At 39.8% G+C, this 26,062-nt stretch overlaps 1 protein-coding gene across 5 annotated transcripts in view; it reads left to right on the top strand.

Moving 5' to 3' along the window:
- The window catches only part of fermt2 (FERM domain containing kindlin 2), a 143,931-nt gene that overhangs the window by 103,020 nt on the left and 14,849 nt on the right, over window positions 1–26,062 (top strand). For all 5 annotated transcript variants that reach the window (XM_072568734.1, XM_072568732.1, XM_072568736.1 and 2 more), the window contains 5 exons: window positions 7,356–7,490; window positions 7,914–7,963; window positions 11,084–11,208; window positions 12,663–12,769; window positions 15,911–16,132. In XM_072568734.1, coding sequence (XP_072424835.1) covers window positions 7,356–7,490; window positions 7,914–7,963; window positions 11,084–11,208; window positions 12,663–12,769; window positions 15,911–16,132 — 639 coding nt within the window. The remainder of the gene's footprint in view (window positions 1–7,355; window positions 7,491–7,913; window positions 7,964–11,083; window positions 11,209–12,662; window positions 12,770–15,910; window positions 16,133–26,062) is intronic.

The raw sequence follows: 26,062 nt of genomic DNA, 5'->3' as shown, positions 1-26,062 counted from the left end.
TTACACTCCTAATAGATAAATTGGCATATAAAGTATAGTACTTTTGCTGTTGCTAGCAACATGCTCACAGAGAGAATTTTTTTTAACCTAAATATTGCCATAATTTCAAGCAGCTATTACAGCAAAAAAGGTTTATTGGCATGAAGTGTTGGAGGAACTCAGCAGGTTTTGCAGCATGTGTGTTCCAAGGAAGAGTCCTATAGGACTGGAAATATTACCTTTGTTTCTTTCTCCACAGATGCTGACGGATGTGTTGAGGTGTGCCAGTGTTTTCTATTTTTTATTTCAGACTTCCGGCAGCATTTACAGTATTTTGCTTTTATTTGGGGAATTACTGACTTATTTTTTCAATGGGTTCATGGTTGAGCAATGTTTTGCTGAAACACCATGGATTTGCTTCTTTTGGGGGGGAGACTGCTGGGGCATGTTGTGTCTCATAATTGCATATGCACATGCCCACCTAGAGCTGCTGAATTCAGACATTGTCTGCCCTAGAGGCACATCTTTGTATCTCAATAGGAATGTCTGCTGCATGAGGACCTGCGTTGTTATTCATGCTGCGATGAAGGTAACCACCACATCAGGCTTCTATAGCTTCAGTTGAACTTGGGCAACATGGGAATCTGTAATAGCCAGGTGCACTACAGACCTAAACCTATCAAGTGATTGCTGTTGTATGTGTCTGGAACAGCCATGGATTTTACATTTGATGTTGATAGATGGCTTATTTGCTGCTGCTGCTATATCCTGAGCATTTGCTTTTAGGAAGTTATTGTCAATGGTAATTTGCCATTCCATTCAACTTTTTTTCTTTATTCATTCACTGGATGAGGGTGACACTGGCTAGGCCAGCATTTGTTGCCCATCCCTAATTGCCCAGAGGGCAGTTAAGAATCAAAAAAAGGGACCTTAGAGGCAACATTTTCATGCAGAGGGTGATGTGTGTATGGAATGAACTACCAGAGGAAGTGGTGGAGGCCAATACAATTACAGCATTTAAAAGGCATCTGGATGGATATCTGAATAGGAAGGGTTTAGAGGGATATGGGTCAAGTGCTGGCAAATGAGACTATATTAGGTTAGGATAGCTGGTCGGCATGGACAAGTTAGACCGAAGAGTCTGTTTCCATGTTGTACATTTCTATGACTCTCCGACATTGCTGTTGGTCTGGTATCACATGTAGGCCAGTCTAGGTAAGGATGGTAGTTTACTTCCCTAAAAAGACATTTGTAAACCAGATGGGTTTTTCTGATAATTGGCAATAGATTCATGATCATCACTTATACTGTTAATGCCAGATTTCTATTGAATTCAAATTCCACCCATCTGCCACAGCGCCATTCAAACCTGGATCCCAGAGCAATACCTGGGTCTCTGATTAACAGTTCCGTGATATTACCTGTTGACTGTTGCCTTCCCTCTTGAGGCAACAGAACTAACCATTGCCAGAATCAGAGGTATGGGTGTTAGGATGCAGATGAGCCACAATCACATAGAATGTCAGAGCATATTTAAGATACAAAATGGCATATTCCTGATCCTGTATATCTATGTTGTCACATAATTCATTGATGCCTTCAATAAGGAAACCTGTTTCCTGATGTTAATGTTTATGAAATCACTAATGGTTATTGTTGAAGGAGAATGCTTCTCCGTCAATATGGCATCTTCCTTGTATTGGGAGAAATTGTTTTAATATTGAGATGCCTCTTCCAATACACTGACTCTTTGGCATGATGCACAAATTGTCCTTCAAGAATAATTAATGAAATAGATGAAGGCTAGTAATGAAGTACTGTCTTCCAAAAGATGGTTGAGGAATAGATCTGAGATCACCTTGTTAAAGCGGAGGAAGGCATTTTTACTATCATGTATACAGGAAACTACTATTGGGACAGATGATGGTGCATATATTTAGATCCCAATTTAGTGCCCACTTTAAGTGGAGGAATGGAGTGTGATGGTTGTCCAGCTTTTTAATTTTTGGAGGCTGAGCGGCAACTGTGTGCTATTCTGAGTGAGTGGTTGAGTGCTTAATTTGTTTTGGTCAGGTCACTGGAATTCTTGCATTACTATGCGCAGTTTCCATTCTTGATGTGATTTTTTTTTTCTTTTGTGTGTTTTCCTCCCATGGAAATCTGCTAGTTGTCTACCCAGTTCTGCCTTAAGGAAGCAAGTTGGTCTCACTGAAATTGTGCTCCTGCTTGCTACCCACTTATCACTGCTTCTGCTGTGCGTGTAATTTCATCCTACACCAGACATGCTTGAAAATGGGTACAAAAATGCTCTTCAGTGATCCAATGTAGCTGGTTGTCTGTGAACTGAGTGATTCAGTCAATAGTGCATAACCCCTGTTACACCAGTCTGATGCTGCAGTGTTCAACTAGAATTGACTTTCTAATTTTCAAATATTGAGTAATAGAGAGATGACTCTCAAATTATGGGTTCAGCCGTGGAGAACATCAGGAACAATCCATGATTCTATGATGCAAATCTAGTGCACCCACAGTACCTTACATTAATGAACATTAGAAACACATATCTATTTATATTAATAGATTGTAGTGTTAAGGATATAACTAGAAAGAAATTAATGGTCTACATATCCAGGTTCTTAAACATTTTCAGTATTTGTTATCATAGCTGGATTTTATGGGCCACCTGCAGGCAGGAACCAGACAGGAATACCTGTCACACAGCACTGTGCTGTCAATAGTATATCTCCTTCTATCCAACCATCATCACCCCTCTGTGATTTTACAGGCACAAGAGAAGGCATCTGCCCATGGCCCAAATTGAGGCCCACATCACACAAAATTAACAGGGAAAGGCCTGCACCCAACAAGCTGCCTGGCAGCCTCTCCTTGCACCTGCTGGCCATTGAGGGCATTGGGGGTGTCTCTTTTCTGGGTCCCTGGTGCCATTCAGATGCCCCACTGCTGCTGTCTTTCCTCTATCTCTGGGACCGTCATCCTGGAATTGGCTGCTGCTCCTCGAGGCCCTGTAACCTTGGTGTTGTTAGCCCCTGCCCAGCAGCTCCCTGAAGGAGAAAATCATCTTGGAAATGTACAGCGGTCTTGCCTAGTAACAACTAAGGGCCCACTAGTCAAAGCATTAAATTGTGGTGAATCACTGAGTTGTGCTCTCCCTTGGCATTTAAAGAACCTGCCCTTTGGTTTACAATCCAGTTCTATGTGTATCAGCAAAGTTGGGTGAGAGTTTAATGGTCATCAGCTGGTGTAAACCCTGCCCTAGCTATTTCTGGGTACCCCATTAGGGATAATTCTAAGTCAGATAGCCCAATGGCCTCTGTTTGTGTTCCTGCTTCCATAGAGGCAATTTTCCATCACCCTTTCTGTACATGGGAGATGTCTCATCTCAAAGCTGCAACAAATCCGAAATGGTGGTCACTGCTGGTACTGAAAGAGGCCCACCAATGAGTATCCTACCTGGAAAATCTTGGCAAAGTGGTTTAGTGGGGTTAGGGATAGATAAATCACTGAAGCTTCAGAAGAGTTGGTCAGGAAGCTTTGTTGTGAAGGACAGGGGCGTGACTTTCTGCAGAACCTGTCCTTGCCCATGGTGGATCTGCTGGTGCAAAAGCTGAGAGAGTGACCCCCCACCCCCATCCCACCCTACCCCAACAGATCAGAGGCACACTTGCCTTTGAGTGGTTCTTTGATGGCCTCAATTTGCTTTCAAGCAGGAAGGCCATCCTTGACCTTTCCCACCTGAACTAAATTGCAGAGAGCTGGGAAGGTGTTATAATCTTCACTGCATCCTCCCATCTGATGATACGGTGGGAAAGCATGAAATTCCACTTGTTGTTTAAATTATGTTTTTGATATGTTCGGTTGTAATCTCAAATGAAAACAAAAATCTGTGTCAGTCAAATTTATTATCTGCGCTATTGTTTATTGGTGATGCAGTTACTTTTCTATGTGAAAACCTCTGCTCTTCTAAATTTCTCCTGAAGTATATGCTTTTAGATTTCTCCACTATCTAAAGCATGGAACTACATTCCTTCAATCCTTTAATTAAGCTTTAGTTCAGTGCTTCAGTACTTTTTTGTACTGGCTTAACAATGCACTGGAGTTATGTGCAAGGCTGATACCATTTTCATCTGGATTCAGAAGATTCAAATAGAAAATGCCAGAATCTGTAGTAGGTCATTCAGCATGAGAACATGAAAAGACATGCTCATTCTTCGGTTGCATACCTTTCATGGGATGAAAGAAAGAGCTTTATATTAATACAGGGAAGCAAAAATGTCAGTCATTTTCAGTCACTTTGGAACAGGTACAGACGACTAATAAAGATCATTTAATTTTCTTTTTGTGAACTTCAATGAGGTAAAGTGAGTACAAAGGAATTGTACTGTCATTTTTTCATGTTGCTAAAAAGTGGAAAAGGCCTCAGTTGCTTGTGGCAGTATTATTCTTTTAGATTAGGAAGTTGAGGTGTGAATTATCATGGCAAAGCTGTTTTTACAGTACTGGACTGTGCTTGCAGAACCAAAATAAATGGATTCAGTTTTTCATTATCATATAAATATATGCATCAATTTATGTTGTAATATATGTAGTTATATTGCTTTCCCTACTCTATCCCCACCTTACTTTCACTGATCAATCTTAGCTCCTTCCACCTTCAAAGGGTTAACAAACCTGAATGCCCGGAACATTTAGCTTAATATTTTCTTTGACAACATGGTATACTTCTCCAGGGATTTTATAAAGTGAACAATGTAGGCCTGTATATATCACACTGGACTATAGTTCTAGGATTGTTTGATGTAAATACATTTTTAAAAAGGAACTGATTCCTAAATGTGTGCTTGTAACTATTTGCTCTGATTAGAAATGGATATAGTACTGCATGTATTGACAGATACGGTTGCTAAATAACTATTTTAACTTTTGGTTTTAGAAGAGGTGCTGATTATATTGAGGCCTTAATTTTTTTTAAGTCTTAGCAGTAAAACAGTGTGTAAAGGCCTGCTTTTGGATGGTCTTGCATTGCTGTGCCATTGCATCCTCTAATTTTTTTGTTACTGCTGAATGTCCCTTTTGAGCCACAAATACTACTGGGAATGAATGTTTTCCCAGCATTGTTTTTAAGACCTTTGCTATGTATTCCAAAAGCATGTTTCTTAAAATCTAGTCCTCTTGCAGCTCAAAGTCAACGTTTTTTCCAAGAAAATAAAGAGCAATAATAACTCTGGAGGTAAAAAGATGACATCAAATATGTTAATGTCAGGCAAGTGTCTTAAGAGACAGAATAAGGCGAGGGGGGGGGGAAAGACAGTGAGTGTCGTAGTGGACTCTAGATGGTAACGAAAGTGATGCAAAAGAAGATAAAGGCATCTGACATGATTGAATCAATAGGTTGGGTTTGAGAAGAACAAATTCCTCCTCAGCTGACAGTTACAAATACTGTTTATTGTCAAACGAGGTCATGTACATGCAGGAGAATTGACCGTCGTCCCTTAGAGACTAGAGCAGAATTACATGTAAAGGATTGCAAAAAGCCGTACAGCAGGTGATTTAACATGAAATTGTTGAATTAAAAGCAAAACTGGAGAAAACTACACGGAGACAAAACTAGATTTCTGATCTCTTCAAATGGAGATGAAGGAAGCAGGAAATCATGAAAGTTTGAAAGTTTCTGAAATTGAGGAAGAACTATAGGTTTTCAACATTTAGTACTGGTGTCTGTCCATGTTTGACATTCTAATATAGTTCAACAATTTAAAGGCAACCATTAAGTTAGAAATCTCCAAACAGAACTTTTTCAAACTTGAATATTGTCTGTTTAATCATACAAACCACCTACGTATCCAATTTTTGAGCCTCCAGCTCAGAATATTTTACACCTAAGCCTGTTTCTAATCAGAAACAGCAATGTAAATATCTTGTTTCTTTCCTTTGACAAACCACTTTTTTGTGTGTGTGTGTGTGTGTCTGCTTCATTCTTCTATTGATCACAAAGTCCACTTCACAGAACATTGGTGGGAATCATATTCGGACATGTCATAGTTGGTTTCAGCCATCCTTTCCAAATCTAACTCAGATTGCAACCACCTGTCTGAAACAAACTCCTAGTTTTCAATATTCACCTCTTGGCAACCTTCCTGTTACCAATGTCAACTCTGATCCAAGCCATTTGGGGAAACAGAAATTATCCTTGTTTGTGGATTGTTTATTAATCAGTCAGTCTTACATATTTTCTGATAAACCGGTTCAGAGATGTTAATTGCACACCTCTGGAGCAGGTGAGACTTGAATCTCATTCTCCTGGCCCAGTGGTAGGCACACTATCACTATGCCTCAAGAGCCCCACATTTTCCTGTTTATAACTGCCAGGCAATTAATCATCTACCCTAATCATTAGCTTAACTACTTGCTATGTTGATACTTAAGCAGTGTAGTCCAGATCTTGCATGCATTCATGCATACAAATATAAGAGTTAAAGGAGAAAGGGGGCAGCACAGTGGCTCAGTGGTTAGCACTGCTGCCTCACAGCGCCAGGGTCCCAGGTTTGAATCCAGCCTCGGGTGACTGTCTGTGTGGAGTTTGCACATTCTCCCCGTTTCTGTGTGGGTTTCCTTTGGGTACTCCTATTTTCCTCCCACATTCCAAAGATGTGCAGGTTAGGTGAATTGGCCATGCTAAATTGTCCATAGTTGTTTTGCATTGGGTGGGGGTGGGGCGGAGGCGGGGGTGGGGGTGGGGGAGGGGAGGGGTTACTCTTCAGAGGGTCGGTGTGGACTTGTTGGGCCAAAGAGACTGTTTCCACACGGTAGGGAATCTAATCTAATGGGTAATTTAGTCTCTCAACCTGCTGTACCATTTAACATGATCCTGGCTGATCTGTCTATAGCTTCAACTTTGCATTCATTAACAGAACTAACTAATTATTTGGGTGAATTCTCAAGTAGTCATGTTGGCCTTGAAACATTTATCACTCTTTCTCTCCACAATGTCGCCTGATCTGCTAAATTTCTCCTGAACTTTATTAAGTATATTTTAAAGTCTAATCACTGTTTTAATGTAGTTAGATAGACACAATACACCAAAAATGCTACATCTGAGTCAAAGCCGTCTTCTAGCTGAGGATGATTATTTTTGATAAGCCGTTAAACTGATAATCTACATCAAAAGTTTCAAATACTACAAAAATATATGAAATTCTGCCTCTTGATGAAGGAAATGACCAAAATACCCTTTCTCTAAATAATTTGGCCAAAAGCCAGTCTACTATGTAATGAAATAAAATGACGGTTTCGTTTAACAAGTAATAAGTTGCTTAGTTTCAGAACATATACCAAATTAAGTGTTTTGTTTTCCCCAGTACCATATCAACAAATTGTCCATTATGTCTTCTGAGCACCATATGAACAACAGTGAAAAAGAAGTGGATGAAGTAGATGCAGCCCTATCAGATTTGGAAATTACTTTGGAAGGTGGCAAAACATCGACCATTCTGGTATGTGAAATCATATGTAATTTTTAGCTTGTGATTCAGTGAACAAATCTGTAACTCAACCACTATGATTGGATTACTGTCCGGTACCTAGAAATATCCAGCACATTGACAGTCAGTGGAGTCATTTGTGCTCATTGTCGGAATAAACTTTAAGGGATGTTGTGAATTTACTCAGATGCAATAGTACTGTTTGAGTTCTTGATGTGTCCTGCAGCAGAATTGTTACTTTGTCTATCTTCTACTCCTTCCTTTGTTAATACTTGTGTCCTTTTGTCTTTTAAACCCAGAAGTATTTGTCATATTCTGTTAATAACCAATGCAAATACAACAGTGAATTGCATTTGTTTTTTTTAAAGTACTAAACAATTAATATTATCATACTATCAAATTGGACGATTAACTGAGAATTTATTCCTGTTTTAGGGTGATATCACCTCTATTCCTGAATTGGCTGACCATATTAAAGTGTTCAAGTAAGATTTTGTTTGTTCACATTTTCCAAGCTAACTCCTCCCTTATCCACTATTCTGTTCACTTTTTTTTTGTTTCACTTTCTTGGGGGTAATGTTTCTACAATTAAATCCTGTCTGCCCATTTTGACCAATGTAACCCTTTTTCTTTATAAAATTAGAAGCAAGTATTTTTTTCTCTTGAGCTGGCAAACAGATAAAACTTATAGAATGTTAGCTGGTTGGATATATGTTTTATTTTGATTTAGCTATAATTGTGTGAAATGTGTGCTATAATCAGTAAATTTGTTTTGCTTAAACAAATGTCATCCTTTTGTTTGGGAAGCGACTGTGCTGCTACTACAAGGGTTTTTGCTTTGAAGTTGAAACTTATTCTGCTCAATTTTAAACTATGAATAAACCTGATCTGATGTTTTTGTATCTCATCTGATTCAAGCCTCAAGAAATTGCTGTTTATAAGTGTATTTTAAGCAGCAGGAGCCTTTTACCAACTTTGTTGAAACTAATCGAGAAGTAACTCTTTTAGGGGTAGTGAAGTTAGTAGACATTTTTTAGGAAAGACATCGTGAATAATGCTGGATGAATAATGAATTCAAAGCCATTATTGTGTTTGGCAGTAATTACCCTTGTCTCATTTGGCCCTTCGGTCAGCACAATCATTTCATAGCTTTTAAGCCTGCACCCATCACGTTGATAGATATAATGTAAGAGTTCTCTGATCTATCGTGGCATGTAACCTTTTCCAAAGCACTGTAATATGTTCCATTATTTTTCAGCCCTGTGGCACTGATTTTTCTATCTGAACTGTTTCAGCATGATGAGGTTGCAGTGAGTTGTTGTCGGCTGTGTCCCCCAACGTAATCCCCTACATTACTGGAAAGTTGAAATAATAGGAATGTTGCAGGGTGAAGGAATCTTGACAGCTGCTTTTGAAACCAGCACTGATTTGATCTTTCTACAGTGATCACACATAAGCTGGACGTTAATTGAATGATGGCTTTTTGCTGTTGATGAAAGCGGCTGGTGCCTTCAGTGCTAAATCAGTGCAGTCTATATAAGTGTTGGTATCTATGGGAAAGGTGATCTGTTTGTTGACTGTGGAAAGTAGGGCATTGGTGACTAGCTTCAAACAGTTGCGCATTGCATGCTGGGAATGTGGGAGATGCACTGTGTTTTGGGCAGCATATATATATTACATGTGGTTAGTAACTTTGACAGCTAATGGAAAAGCATAGTCACCTGATCCAGCAAACAGCAGGTCTTATCGCAGAATGCTACGGAGTTCAGTGACATTCCACTGAATGAAGCATAACCTTGCTAATATCCAGGACTTTGACTCTGAATGTACAGGTTCTTTCAACTGTGTAAGGCTATCTATAGTAAAGTCATTACATGTCTTCTCTCAGATTCACACACTGTATGTTCACTTTGTTCCAATCTCTATAAACTGAAGCTCATTTAAAACTATTGCCAGTATCCAAACTAAACAGTGTTCACTGGCTGGTCACTGATCTATACTGGCTTCTTGTTGAGCAGAGACTCAATTTTCAAATTCTCCTCTATAACCTTTTTCCATTTGTACAATCATTCAAGATCTCTGAATTTCTCCTATTCATGCACATTCCCACTTTTAATCCCTTCACCAATGGTAGGTATGTCTTCAGAACCTCTACCTCTGAAATTCCCTGTCAAACAGCTCTCCATTTCTCCACCACTTTTTTTCTTTTAAAGTGCTTATTAAAAGCAGTCTCTTTGAACAAGGGTAAACCATCTGAACTGCTATTACTTTATGTGGCTGGTGTCACATAATATTATTATGAAGCTACAGTTTACTACATTGAAAGTAATATGTAGGTGTTACTGGTAGTGGTCTGCTTTGCCCAACCATTTTTCCGAAGTAACAACACATCAATGACATTGTGAAAATTTATTCAGGATGAGCAAGGCAAAAAAAATGACAAAAGCAATCTCCAATCTGAAAAATGCTTTAGGGCCATGATGCATAATAGCACACAACCTCTAATAAATGGAATACTTCCAGTGTTGCATGTTGCCAAATACACAACTCCAAGGTTTTGTCAACTGGATTGACTGTTGGCTAGAAATTCTGAACAACAAAGGTCAAATAGCATCATGGCTCTAGTACTGTCGCAGGATTCTAATTCCCAACCATTCCTGAGGTACTGACTTACCTCCCAGATGAATGCTTGAATCAATGAAAATAACTCCAGAATGAAAATCGCAACCAGTGGGAATGGCTTGTCAATTGTCAAAACCTCCACCCTGGCATGCTTTGTTCACACAAAAACTGAAAGAATTGTGCATGCTATAAATCAGAAACAAAAACAGAAATAGCTGGAAACCCTCAGCAGGTCTGGCAGCATATGTGGAGAGAGATCAAAGTGAAACAGTCCTGAGGAACGGTCATTCAACCTGAAACATTAACTCTGCTTTCTGTCCACAGGTACTGCCAGACCTGCTGAGCTTCTCCAGCTATTTCTGTTTTTGTGCCTTGCTCACATGTTGAGTTAAAATCTATTATTTCTGTTTCTCATATTCCTCCTAAGCAGTTAAATTTATTGCAAATCTCACTTTACAGCATGATGCGTTTCCAATAGCTAGCTTTTTTTTAACGGGAGTGTAGTCCAGCCTTAACCTCTGTTCTCAGGGGACCAATTTCTCAGTGCTGAGTAGCAAGTTCACTGTTTGCATTTGAAATCTAAACCCATCTACATTATTCACAATCCTAATGCCCTTTGCAGATATCTATGAAGTACACGAATATATTGCAGTTTTAGCATTTATGTTTCTTTATGGTAAAGTTTAAAACAAATGAAAACTGAAAACCTTTCCCATAAAGATAAATTAATCACTTTAAATAATCCATTTAATCAGAGGAAGAGGGTGGTGGTGACTGTATGTTCCTATCCTAGCGAAGAAGATTGAGAATTTATTTTGCTGTTGCATCAAATTATTTGCAAGAATGCTGACTATTTAACTGGAGGCAACCAACATGGGTCAGTACATTGTCAGCTGGAAGTTATAAGATCATCCTGCGAATTCTTAAACTTGTGTTGACCTACAAGTGACTTGTTTTAAATAATTCTTTTTTGCCTTCTGTAGACCAAAGAAATTAACACTCAAAGGTTACAAGCCATATTGGTGCACATTTAAAGACACATCCATTTCATGCTACAAAAGCAAAGATGAATCCCATGGACCTCCAGCTCATCAGATGAACTTGCGAGGTAAGACCTACTTTTATTGTACCAAAATGCAATGGTATTTAGTATCTGCTGGTGAATGTACAAAAGCATACTTCCACTAATAAGTAACTATTTGTTTCAAAATCATCTCAACTTTTTTGACAGTTGCCTCCTGTCCTACATTTTTAGGCATAGTTTCCAATACTTCCTTTGTACCTATGTTTATCCTATCCTTGTAATTCAAAGAAATGTCTTGGCATGTGAGTCATGCCATAGAATCCCTAAAGTATGGAAACGGGTTGTTTAGCCCACGTCGACCCTCTGAAGAGTATCCCACCCAGACCCATCCCTCTACCCTGTGGCTGTAACCCTGCATTTCTCATGTCTAATGCATCTAACCCACACATCTCTGAACATTGAGTAATTTAGCATGTCCAATCCACCTAACTTGCACATTTTTGGACTATGGGAGAAAACCAGAGCACCTGGCTGAAACCCACCTAGGCACAGGGAGAGCATACAAACTCCACACAGACAGTCACCCAAGTGTGGAATCGAATCCAGGTCCCTGGTGCTGAGAGGCAGGAGTGCTTACTACTGAGCCGCTGTGCCACCCATTTCTGTTAGTGTGCTACATAATTGTGGGCAGCAGGGTGGCACAATGGATAGCACAACTGCCTCACAGCGCCAGAGAGTGGGCAGCACGGTGGCACAGTGGTTAGCACTGCTGCCTCACAGTGCCAGAGAGTGGGTGCATGGTGGCACAGTGGTTAGCACTGCTGCCTCACAGCGCCTGAGACCCAGGTTCAATTCCCGCCTCAGGCGACTGACAGTGTGGAGTTTGCACATTCTCCCCGTGTCTGCGTGAGTTTCCTCCGGGTGCTCCGGTTTCCTCCCACAGTCCAAAAAAAAAGGTGCAGCTTAGGTGGATTGGCCATGCTAAATTGCTTGTAGTGTTAGGTGTAGGGGAATGGGTATGGGGTGGGTTGCGCTTCAGCAGGTCGGTGTGGACTTGTTCGGCTGAAGGGCCTGTTTCCACACTGTAAGTAACCAAAAAAAATTGTTCTATTCCTAATTCTACTGTTTTTTTTTACACTGTCACAATGTACCTGTATAAGTAGCTATTATCTTTAGCAACAGTGTAGCTCACTAGCAACAGAACTAGTTTCCATTTAACTTATCAAGGAAGAGCCATGGAAGCAGAGCAGCAATACTTGGGATCATTTTATTTACTGTCCAAAATTAAGAATAAATGCCATTTAAATGAGCTACAAGAGTGTTTCTGAATGCCAAGACCTGATTACTATTCACATCTGATTCTAAACTAGGTGATAAGCATTTCCATGCATTCATTTGAATTTTGTACGAAACTGATGGATGAATCCGTTGCCAACTCCCCGTATTAAATCCACAAGTTGAATTTTTCTAAAGTAAGCCATCTTTATACTCTTGACCATGAAGCTACAAGTGATATTTGGTTTAACTTCATGTAACAGGCTGTGAGGTGACTCCCGATGTCAACATATCTGGCCAAAAATTCAACATCAAGTTGCTGATACCAGTGGCAGAAGGGATGAATGAAATTTGGCTCCGTTGTGATAATGTAAGTATTAATCGTGCATTTATCTCCTTTTTTAGAATCCAAATGGAACTTACTCCAAAGAAAGATATTTACACTTCTTTCATATGAACATTTATCTTGAAAGAAAATGCACATTTACTGTAATCCTACTAAAATCTGATTAGGCTCTGAGAATAATTTCTAGTTTCAAGTTAACTTCATTTCCTATTAAGATTTCAAATTTGTGATTTATGATTGTTTTGGTTAGTCAGAAGTTGACTATGTTGGATAAGTACGTACTTATAGTGTTAAGGGTTTAGATGGAGAGGAATTTGTTAAGCATGTACAAGAAAATTTTCTGATTCAGTATGTGGATGTACCTACAAAAGAAGGTGCAAAACTTGACCTACTCTTGGGAAATAAAGCAGGGCAGGTGACTGAGGTGTCAGTGGGGGAGCACTTTGGGACCAGCGACCATAATTCTATTAGATTTAAAATAGTGATGGAAAAGGATAGACCAGATCTAAAAGTTGAAGTTCTAAATTGGAGAAAGGCCAATTTTGACGGTATTAGGCAAGAACTTTTGAACGCTGCTTGGGGGCAGATGTTCGCAGGTAAAGGGGTGGCTGGAAAATAGGAAGCCTTCAGAAGTGAGATAAAGAGAATCCAGAGAAAGTATATTCCTGTTAGGGTGAAAGGAAAGGCTGGTAGGAATAGGGAATGCTGGATGACTAAAGAAATTGAGGGTTTGATTAAGAAAAGGAAGGAAGCATATGTAAGGTATAGACAGGAGAGATCGAGTGAATCCTTAGAGTATAAAGGCAGTAGGAGTATACGTAAGATGGAAATCAGGAGGGCAAAAAGGGGGCATGAGATAGCTTTGGCAGATAGAATTAAGGAGAATCCAAAGGGTTTTTACAAATACATTAAGGACAAAAGGTAATTAGGGAGAGAATAGGGAGCCCCAAAGATCAGCAAGGCAGCCTTTGTGTGGAGCTGCAGAAAATGGGGGAGATAATAAATGAGTATTTTACATCAGTATTTACTGTGGAAAAGGATATGGAAGATATAGATTGTAGGGAAATAGATGGTGACATCTTGTAAAATGTCCATATTACAGTGGAGGAAGTGCTGGATGTTTTGAAATGCATAAAGGTGGATAAATCCCTAGGACCTAATCAGGTGTGCCCTAGGACTCTGTGGGAAGCTAGAGAAGTGATTGCTGGGCCTCTTACTGAGATATTTGTATTATCGATAGTCACAGGTGAGGTGCCAGAAGACTGGAAGTTGGCAAACATGGTGCCACTGTTTAAGAAAGGTGATAAGGGCAAACCAGAGAAATATAGACCAGTGAGCCTAACGTCGGTGGTGGGCAAGTTGTTGGAGGGAATCCTGAGGGACAGGATGTACATGTATTTGGAAAGGCAAGGGCTGATTAGGGATAGTCAACATGGCTTTGTGCATGGGAAATCATGTCTCACAAACTTGATTGAGTTTTTTGAAGAAGTAACAAAGAGGATTGATGAGGGCAGAGCAGCAGATGTGATCTAAATGGGCTTCAGTAAGGCGTTCGACAAGGTTCCCCATAGGAGACTGATTAGCAAGGTTAGATCTCATGGAATACAGGCCGAACTAGCCATTTGATATCAGAACTGGCTCAAAGGTAGAAGACAGAGGGTGGTGGTGGAGGGTTGTTTTTCAGACTGGAGGCCTGTGACCAGTGGAGTGCCCAAGGTGCTGGGTCTTCTACTTTTTGTCATTTACATAAATGATTTGGATGTAAGCATAAGAGGTACAGTAAGTAAGTTTGCAGGTGACACCAAAATTGGAGGTGTAGTGGACAGCGAAGAAGGTTACCTCAGATTACAACAGGATCTTGACCAGATGGTCCAATGGGCTGAGAAGTGGCAGATGGAGTTTAATTCAGATAAATGCAAGGTGCTGCATTTTGGGAAAGCAAATCTTAGCAGGACTTATACACTTAATGGTAAGATCCTAGGGAGTGTTGCTGAACAAAGAGACCTTGGAGTGCAGGTTCATAGCTCCTTGAAAGTGGAGTCGCAGGTAGATATGATAGTGAAGAAGGCGTTTGGTATGCTTTCTTTTATTGGTCAGAATATTAAGTTCCGGGGGTCATGTTGCGGCTGTACAGGCCATTGGTTAAGCCAATTTTTGGAATATTAAGGGACAAGGTTTTCACGCAGAGGGTGGTATGGGTATGGAATGAGCTGCCAGAGGAGGCTGGTACAATTGCAACATTTAAGAGGATTTAGATGGGTATATGAATAGGAAGGGTTTGGAGGGATATGGGCCAGGTGCTGGCAGGTGGGACTAGATTGGGTTGGGATATCTGGTCAGCATGGACAGGTTGGACCAAAGGGTCTGTTTCCGTGCTGTACATCTCTGTAAAAACTGATATGAATATTAATGTATTTTTTATTAAAGTGAACTTCAAGTGAAATGTTGAGAAAAAAAATTCACCATGAGAAACATTTCTAAGCAAAATGTTTTTCATTCTACTCAAATCCACAATTTTCTTTGTTCAGCATTTCAAAGTGAAATGCGTTACAGGTGACCTATCTGAGTGACTAAATAACAAATGTGTGTTGATTGCAAATATCAATGAAACAAAATCTCCAAACAAAATCCTAAACACCCTGAACAACCTCTCAATCCCATGTAATAGAAGTGAAATTTGATTTACTTCATCAAAATAAATCACTAAACCTAATTATGTACTGCCAAAATTGATGAACATGATTCATGATAAAATTGTGTAATTAACATAGAACCTGATTTATTCAGCCTGCCAAATAAAACAACCTTGTGCACCATTTGTTTACTGCCTGTATCTTTTGAATCTTTGGTCGGCGGTTGCCCTTGTGTGGCCGTGACATGATTAGACAATGATAAGCTAACTTTAATAAATACATTGTAATAGTAATGTAACACATCACTTATTTGTACATGATACTGGAGATCTATTCCACTGATTCTGATGCTAATGATACTTCTCTTTTAGCTTTTCTATTTAGTGTGGGGGAGAAAAATGAATATAACATGATCATGGTAGATAGAGTTTTTTTGGTAAATGTTGTAATCCAAGAGAGTGAATGTTTGAAACATTTTATATTGGGTAACATACATTCCTTCTGAAGTTAACATTTTGATTTGTTTCATTAGGAAAAGCAGTATGCACAATGGATGGCAGCCTGCAGATTAGCATCAAAGGGCAAGACGATGGCAGACAGCTCATATAGTCTTGAGGTGCAGAATATCTTGTCGTTTTTGAAGATGCAACATTTAAACCCTGATCCTCAAGTTATTCCAGACCAGAATTCAACAGACATCAATCCAGAATGTCTTGTGTCTCCTCGCTACTTGAAAAAGTATAAAAATAAGCAGGTATTTTACTGAAATCATTTTCTGCTGGCTTACAAATAGCATGCAACTTCATTTTGTTTCATCCCACAGCATGACATAATTGCCTTTGATAAGTTATGAATGAGTATCTTGTATATATACTGGTTGAAAATCTAAAAACATACAAACCTGTTCAGCCTTAAAACATATAAACACGTTAAGCATGCATAGTATCAACCTTGTTCCAAGACAAACTTGGAAAACTTGAATATCATTAAATTTTCAGGATCATTTTACTATCCTTCGATCAGAGATGGTATTATGCGGTCACTATCGGTAGTGTTGTCTTTAGTCTATCAGTTTTGTTTTGCTTAGCTGTATATAGGTTATGATGTGCTCGAAACAGTACTCTGTCTTTCACTAATTATTTCTTATCACTTGGCTTACGGATGGTTACCTAATCCCAAGAGTTTTACTTTCCATGCCTTATTTTATAGTGCATAGAAACCTTGGTCAGAAACTTTCATTTCCCTACTGAGTAACTATCTCCTTTTCACCTTAAAAGTTTTGAGGTTATTTGCAAGAAATATTTTTGCAAACTCTCCCCAGTTCAACTAAATTGAATAGTATTTGCTGAAATGGAACCCTGTAAAACTGTTGTGGTTCAAGATAGATAATTGAATCAAATAATAATTCTCCTGTTTCTAATGTGAGATTGGGAGCATTTTTGCAGTTTGGTGATTCTTGAAATAAAACTTCAAGGAAGTTTCTTAACTGAAATATCTATATGGAACATACAGAAGATTTCCTAAAATTAGTCTAATTTCTGTAAGAGCCATTCTTTCCTCCTCCTCTGCCATCCAACACTTGCAATGGTTTTATTCACTTGAAAATGCTGAATAATCCCAAATGTACTACACATTATAATAACAGAGGAGAAAGTGAGGACTGCAGATGCTGGAGATCAGAGCTGAAAATGTGTTGCTGGAAAAGCGCAGCAGGATTATAATAACAACCAATTTAACAATTGATTGGGCCAGCAATGTGGCTCACTGCTTCAGGTCCCCTGGAAGCTAAATGAACCTGTCCAGGAATGCGTAGGAGCAACTGTTTCCTGGTGCACTCATCCTCTCCATGGTAACATCTTGGCTAATCAGTGTCAATTTCCGAACCACTCAGCATGCATTATCAAATGCTATATAAATTATTGTTCTTTTTGAATTTGGTAATCTTGCATCTGGGTGGTAGGTGCCAGGAACGCGTTGCCAGCAGAGGCAGTAGAGGCAGGCGCAGTAGATTCATTTAAGATGCATCTGGACAGATACATGAGTAGGTTGGGAGTAGAGAGTTACATATGCTTAGGAAATGGGCAACAGGTTTAGACAGTGGATTTGGATTGGCTCAGGCTTGGAGGGCCAAAGGGCCTGTTCCTTGACTGTAAATTTTCTTTGTTCTTTCTTCTATCTGTCCTGACAAATGTAAGACTAAAAGCTTTGATAGCAGGTTCATTTTTTTATTCAACAGTACTCTGGTTCTGTACAATCAAGCAACCATTGATATATGTTGCCAAGGACGATAGAGAGCATTCCCATGCTTTTCTTTAAAATAGTGTCTTTCGATCATTCTTGCCTACCTGAGAGGTTAGATGGGCCATCAGTTTAACAGCTCAGCTGAAAATTAGCATTCTTGCCTGTGTAATATTCCCATAATATTTCATTGTGCTAGATTTTATGTTTAAGTCTGTATCATGGAAATTGAATTCATAATCTTCTGACATGAAAGGAAATGCAACATAGCTGACACCCAGGTTGACACCTTCAACTCTTCACAAATGTTGAATTCTTAATGAAAAACAATACATTCATGTCCCTATTTTGGGAATAGGATATGATTCCCAACTGGATTATTTTAGGTTGGAAGTATGGAAAAAGTTGACACATTTAGATGACTTGAGGATCATCTGGTTTTAATTAATTATTTGAAGTTTTCTGAATCAGTAAAGGATACATGGCCTGCTGATATTTATCATCTATTTACGTTCTGGTTTATGACTTAAAATTCAAATGTGGCCATGTCCTGCAGTTATTGCAATAATTTAATAACTTCAGTGATGCTTATTTTTCACATTGAGACAATAAGGCAATATTTAAAAATTCTGAGTTTAGATGCAAAACTGCATCTGACTACCAATTTGAAAAATATAAAATCACACTTTTATGCTCAATAGTTAACAAAAGTCGAATCTTCAGATTAATAAATTGACTTAATGCCAAGCATCTACAAACCAGTCCATTTTCCTTCACACTTTTCTGCTGCCAGTTTGCGCATTACAAACCAATCAAGTTCTATAGCATTTCTATGGTTCTTGGAAGAAGTACCCTCTTTCTCCATTCCTTCCAACATATTGTTTGGAATCTTGCTAAACCGAGCACTGTTGACCCATTTTTGAGTTTTTGTTTTTGTTGCTCCTTTTTCAAATAACGGCTCCAGTATTTTAGAAGGTCATTTGATTGGGGGCATTTGTTGGAACCTTTCACTGGCTCTGTTAAAAAAAAACTCTGTTTTTAATTTTGAGAATTATATACCTGTAACATCCAGAAAATGGAAGCATATACAATTGGAGGGAACAGGTGATGTTAATGATTGTGGGAGGCAAGATAGAGAATAGGGTTGTATAGAAGATTCTCTGGTTGGCAGGATGTTGCAGTGCCATTCCTCAGGAATTTCTACAGGGACCTAAAAATCAGCATTCATTACAAATGACTTGGATAAAGAAGTTGGGAGTTATGTCTTCAGATTTGCGCACAGTTTGTTGTGACCTGGGAGCAAAAAGCTACAAAAGGATATAGAAGGCTGATTAATTGGGCAAAACAATGCCAAGCATATTTCAATTTTAATAAATGTGAGCTCATCAGTTTTTGATTTGAAGAAGAATTGGAATTTTTTTTTAGTAACATAAACCTATTTTCTCTTCTAAAGCCTAAGCTGCCAGCTGTACAGATTTTTAAAAGCTGGTTCTCAAAAATCAAAAAAGCCATTGGAATGTTGGCCTTTATTTCAAGGGCTTTGGCATTCAACAGTAAGGAAATGATTGTCAAGTTGTACAGAGCCTTGGTCAGACCCTAATTGGGATACTGCAGTCAGTTTTCAGCATCGCAACTTCACAGAAACGTACATGCTTTTTTGAGGGGTTATTATTCAAATTTGCCAGAATGGAACTGGCACTTGCCATGGTTTGTTTATGAAGTATTCAGAGGGGAAGAGTTTGAAGGATGATGTAATTGAGCTGTTTAAAATGGATAAAAAGTTTTCGGTTGAGAAACTTTAATATTAGAGCTACATCACTAAGGTTTGAAATCAGGAAGTACATTTTCACACAAAGGATAATGGAAATCTGAAATTTATGCTTGCCCTGCACAGATCATCTGCACTTATACCCACCTTGTGAATGCCAGCATAAAATCACTAATTCCACACATTGCTGCAGGTTGATTCTAACTAATCACTTTTTTCTAGAGAATGTACTGTGTTCCAAGTGCAGAGATGTGCAATGGGAAGTCCACATCTCCACTCTCCCTCAGCTCAGTGGACTGCTGAGAGAAGCTACACAAAATGCTGCCTCTCAAGTTGAACATTGTCCAATAGGGAGCTCAAGTATTTTGGGACAATTTAGAAATCTACATAAACTCTGAAATGCTGAATGCGAATGGAAGGATGGAAAAGAAGTGTTTCAAGATTGCTCCCAATCTGTTGTCTATCATGAAACTTTACTATACAACACTTGCCTGTCAGATGTTGAATGAATCTGTGAGAGCAACCGACTCAGAGCACCATCTGATGTTAGTGCGTAATCTCAATTACTACTACTTTCTCTCTAAGTGTAAAGTGTAGAATTGCCTGAAGGTACCCAGCATATAATCATAAGGAAACATTTCTTCAGTGGCTGAAAAGTTCAAGGACTGTAAATATAACCAGGTCCATGTGGAGTTGGACTGACCAGAGACTGCTTGCCAGAAAGCCAACAGTAATTCATGTAATGAAAGAAATCCAGCTGTTTTGTGTTGAAAGAAGATTTCAATACTCCTGCTGGACTACACATTGCAGTGTCATACTGTCTAGGGCATTGCTCCTCGTCAATGTCATGATCCTCATTTCCATCTTCAGAAGATTACTGGTGGTTGCCTATTTCTTATGCATCCAGGACATGCTCCCATTTGTTGGTTCCAATTGTGAAGGTCACAGCATGCCACAATGAAGAGGAACACTGTTTCTGGTCTGTACTGAAACACCCTGCTGGAGAGGTCCAGGCATTGACATCTCATCTCAAGGAGGCATATGGGCTACTCCACGTTAGCCCTGATGGGCTGCTATGATTCAAAGTTCTGTGTCAGTCTGAGGATTATTATAAAGTCGTGTTTGGGGGAGTAATCCTGGTCTTCCAGCAGCTATTCCTGCATGGCCTGGGGATCTTGGAAGGAGGCAGAAGCCTGCCGGTTCTCTACTGTGTATGTATCATGCTGATCTCAGGACATCTGACAGACATGACCATAGGAGGTATCCTGCAACAATGATCACGTAGAAATTGAGCATTAATGGAATGGAAACCTTTTCTGTTGACAGGCTCTGCAGGTTGCTGATAAGCTACTCTCAAAAGAAAATGGATGCAATCTGGAGGATCCTGCTTCTAGGGAAAGCTCAACAATGGTAAAGAATCTGATTGTCAGGTTGCTTGAGCATTAATAATAACCTAAATGCCTTTATGGGTTGAGGATTGGGAATGCCACACAGGGCTCCCCTTGCTCCTTGAAACAAGCCTCTGGCATGAAGATATAACATAGCTGTAACTTTCACTGTCAAAGAGTTGGGATAACTGTCCATTCTTTCCAAGTACTTAATGTACTGCAGCAGATGACGCAGTTTGGTGATGATGGCAAAGGAAATCATTGGTCCTGATAGCCAACGACGATCGTTGTGAGATTAGTGTACGTGAGGTCTGGTCACCTTTCTCTGCCTCCTTGGGGGCTCTTTGCTGCTGCTCCTCATCCTTTTCAAAGGCAGTCCTGCAGCCACTAGAGATTGCTGGTTTTGACGACATTGTAATTGCTGTCACTTCTTCAGTACTGTCTTTATCTGTGTGCAGCAAAGCCACAAGGAATTCACTGACTACAATATCCATGTCTGATGCATAAGCTAGTAATCTGTGGGGAAGGTCACAAACAGAACAATATTTCAATAACAGTTCTTCTGAGTCCTTGCATCAATCGTTACAAAATGACATTTTATGTCCTGTCTATGTGCGTGGAGGCATTGTCATGCCCCGATAAGGAAATCTTTCGTAACCTTATCCAGATGTATGTTGCAGAACCGAAGTGATGCACATTAATTCACTATCATAACAGTCCTTCCTCTCAAATAAGGCTATCCTTGAACATCACAGACCAAGTGCTTGCATACTTGCAGTTGTGTGTGTAAATGTGGCAGCTCCAAAATGTTGCAGTCCAAGTGGTTCAGAACTGGCAAACCTTGGTTAAGACTTTTAGTTGCCATTTTGATGAGATTTAGTTATGTGACATAAGGTAATTATTACAAACTATGCACCGGGCATAATACTTTAGACCATAATTTTTTAACAGTGCTATCACACTCCAAAGAGAGAGATTAATTTACTCCACCTACTCTGCACGCAATAGCAACCATTTTGTCTCATTTATCGTTCAATTGACTTTGGATCAAAGATGGCAAAGTTTCAACTTTGTCTCAAGTGAATGCTAGCTCCACCTGAAATACAGAATGACTACCCCATTCAATCCTCCTTGTTCCCTGTTGCTATCTATGTCCCCAGTGACCTTGCACCCTCCCTTTCTGTTCATCGTCCTCCATCTAACGATTAAAGAATGAAGACCAGTACAGCACAGGAACAAGCCCTTCGGCACACCAAGTGTGTGCCTATACACAAAGTCATTGTGTCATCGAGATGTACATCATGGAAACAAACTGTTCAGTTCAACTCGTCCATGTTGTCTATCCTAACCTAATCTAGTCCCATTTGCCAGCACTTGGCCCATATCCCTCTAAACCCTTCCTGTTTATAGACCCATCCAGATGCCTTTTAAATGTTGTAGTTGTACCAGCCTCCACCACTTCCTCTGGCAGCCTATTCCATACTCGCACCACCATCAATGTGAAAAAGTTGCCCCTTAGGTCCCTTTTAAATTTTTCTCCTCTCACCCAAAACCTATGCACTCTAGTTCTGGACTCCCCACCCAGGGAAAAGATGTCGTCTGCTTACCCTAACCACGCCCCTCATGATTTTATAAACCTCCTATAAGGTCACCCCTCAGCCTCTGATGCTCTAGGGAAAACTGCCCCAGCCTATTTAGCCTCTCCCTATAGCTCAAACCCTCCAAACTTGGCACCATTCTTGTAAATCTTTTCAGAACCCTTTCAAGCTTCACAACTTTGTCTAATAGGAAGGAGACTAGAATTGTACGCAATATTCCAAAAGTGGCCTAACCAATGTCCTATACTCAAAGCTCTGACCAATAAAGGAAGGCATACCAAACACCTTCCTCATTATCCTATCTGCCTGCAACTCCACTTTCGAGGAACTATGAACCTGCACTCCAAGGCCTCTTTGTTCAGCAACATTCCTGAGGACTTACCATTAAGTATATAAATCCTGCTAAGATTTGTCTTTCCAAAATGCAGCATCTCGCATTTATCTAAATTAAACTCCATCTGACACCCTACAGCCTATTAGTCCATCTGATCACGATCACATTGTATTTTGAGGTAACCTTCTTTGCTGTCAATTATACTTCCAATTTTGGTGGCATATGCAGACTTACTAACCATACCTCCTATGGTCACGTCCAAATCAAGTCTTTCTAAATTAAAAACTTTTTGCCTCTAAGCAGTCCATATCCTTCTATTCCTTGCCTATTCACATACGTTAAGATGCCTACCGGATGTTGCTGTTATATCTGCTACTACCACCACCTCTGGCAGCATGTTCTAGGCACTTTCTCTGTGTAAAAGCAAAAACTTACCTCCCACATCTTCTTTAAACTTGCCCCTTTACCTTAAACCTAAGCCATTAGTAAATGACATTAGTAGTCTGGGAAGAAGTTTCTGATAATCTATCCTATCCATGCCTGTCATAAATTTGTAAGCTTCTGTCTGGTCACCCCTCAGCCTTCTACATTGAAATGAAAACAAATCAAGTTTGTCCAATCTCTTCTCATAGCTCATACCCTCTAAATCAGGTAACATCCTGGTAAACCTTTTCTGTACCCTCTCTAAAGCCCCCATATTTTTATGATAGACTGACGATTAGAACAGGACACAACATTCCAAATATGACCTGACTAAAGTTCTATAAAGCTGCAGCATGACTTTCCACTTACTCTATTCCATGACCATATGTCCTCTTGACTACCTTATTCATTGTGTTGCCACTTTGAAGGTCTGTGGACATGTAGGCCAAATAACTCTGTGTGCTTCTAAGAGTTTTGCCATTAACTGTATACTTCCCTCCTGCATTACATGTTCTAAAATATCACCTCACATTTGTCCAAATTAAAATTCAATTGCCGTTTCTCCACCCAAGTCTCCAGCCTATCTAGATCCTGCTGTATCCTCTAGCAATCCTCCTCAAAATCCACAGCTCCCCAAATCTGATGCTGAACTGAGTTGATAAAGTGTGGCGTTGGAAAAAGCACAGTAGTTCAGACAGCATCTGAGGAGCAAGAATGTCAATATTTCGGTCAGGACTGGGGCTGGGGAGGGGGGGTGGTGGGGGGGTTGATGAGAGATAAATTGGGGGGTGGGACTTGGGAACCGTAGGTGGAATGGTGATAGATGGGCGAAGGTAGGAGGTGATGGTGATAGGTTGGTGGGAAGGAAGATGGACTGAAAGGTCAGGTCAAGAGGGTGGATCTGAGTCAGGGCTTGACCTGGGTGGGGTGGGGAGGGAAGATAGGGAAACTGGTAAATTCAATGTTCATGCCATGTGGTTGTAAGTTCCAATGGTGGAAGATGAAGTATTCCTTCTCCAATTTGTGGGTGGCCTTGTGTAGGTGGTGGAGGAGGCCCAGAATAGATATGTCCTCCGGTGATTAGGAGGGGGAGTTGCAGTGGATGGCTATTGGAAGGTGGAGTTGGTTGATGCGTATGAACCAGAGATGTTCTCTGTACTGTACCACGGGTTTGCACTAGGTCTATTTGATGTAGAGAAGACTACATCGAGAGCACCGGATATACAAGTAAACTTAATAATCAGACCACCTACATTCCCCTCCAATATATTACAAACAACACTGATCCCCATGGAGGACCACTGGTGACAAATCTCCAGTCAGAAAAACAGCTTCTGCCTTTTGTGATCAAATCCGTTATGTATCCATCTTACCAGCTCACCGTTGATCCCAAGTTACTTTTGTATCAGCCTGACATGAGGGACCTTGTCAAAGGCACCATGATAATGTAGTGAGCCTGGAGGTTTGCTGATGCCCTCCCACGGACAAGGGCAGGCAGCGAAGGTGGTGTCCATGGAGAGTACATGGTCATTCTGGTGAAGGTGATTATCTGCTTGCTCGAAAGTCAGCTGCGAGCTGCCTCCAAGTTATCATTCTGACTTTAATGTGAGGAGTTGGTGCTGTGTTGTTTCTTAATGAAGGAGAGCAGAATTGTATACTGCATGCAAATGAGGTGAGTCGAGTGAGTAAAGAGATGCAAATGCATGGAAGGAAGGTAATCTCCACTCATTTGATGAAACCTTAAGGGAAAACTTAGATTCTCGATGTAGAGAAAATTCTGATTTTTTTTTCATTGTTGCCTGTATGTTCCCAACTTTCTTGCCATTACCCAAACTGCTTCAGGGGTAGTGAATTTCTCCATGTCTATTTATGAAGCCTTGAAAGATCAAGTAATAGTTGTTTGAGGAGGAAATCCTTTTTTGAAAATGTTAGCCTGAGACAGATTCAGAGCCTATTGTAACTGATGATATTATGTACTCATTCTGTATGCAGTTGTAATATGATCCACTTTGATTACTGCTGGAAAATGTACATGTGCTCTGATTTATCACGTGAAATGCATGACTTCACAAGTGTGGGGGCATTGAAAGTTATAACTGCAATTTTATTATCATAAAAGATTACTATTTAAACAAATACTAAATTTCAAGATAATTTCTGCCTTATTTGAAGGCTGCAGCTATAAATTACAGACAGAAGAACAGCCTCATTTTTAATAGTTGAAATGTTTGAATTTGAGCATCTTTAGACCTGTCCTACAGAGATCCAGTTATTTTCTGGCACCACCAGCAGTAAATTCAGTATGTAAAGCACTGAAGAGTGGTTGAATGATGCAGGCACATGTACAAATCCCCTTTTATACAATATTTGGTCAAGTAATAGGTAAGGGTGAAACACACAATAGTGAGGAGTCTTTTTGTTTGCACACCTCCTGATAAGCCTTATTTTATTATCCAGATGTCAATTTAGAGATTGGTTAATGGTGCTTCCACGATTTGCATGGATAACCCAAATGGTGAAAAATTACAAATACAAATTCCTGCACTGAGAAGCTATGCAAAGATTCCTGGTTCAGCTGTGTTTCACTCTGCTGGCATTTCCGATCTGGGAAGAGTGATATATTTGAGGGCAGTTATTGCTACCCATGTAACAGTTCCTTCCTGTTGGCAGAAGTCTTACAATGACAAAAAAACAGGAAAGAAAAAGTTTGTTTCACACCAAACCAGCGTGATTTGATATAAATGAGCTTTTGTATTCCTCGAATTTGTCCAGCAGAATGAGTCACCAAAAATATGCAGCAATGTACTAGGCAATGCACAGGATATCTGTACAGACTTTGTACAGCAATGATCAAGTCCAAGGTTACAAAGTTCAGAGCTTTAAACATTCATCTGATACATTCTGCTTTTTTTTTTATTTTTCAAAACAAATACTT

Source organism: Chiloscyllium punctatum, chromosome 4 (genome assembly GCF_047496795.1).
Source record: "Chiloscyllium punctatum isolate Juve2018m chromosome 4, sChiPun1.3, whole genome shotgun sequence".
Classification (NCBI taxonomy): Eukaryota; Metazoa; Chordata; class Chondrichthyes; order Orectolobiformes; family Hemiscylliidae; genus Chiloscyllium; species Chiloscyllium punctatum.
This window is presented reverse-complemented; position numbering and strand designations above follow the sequence as displayed.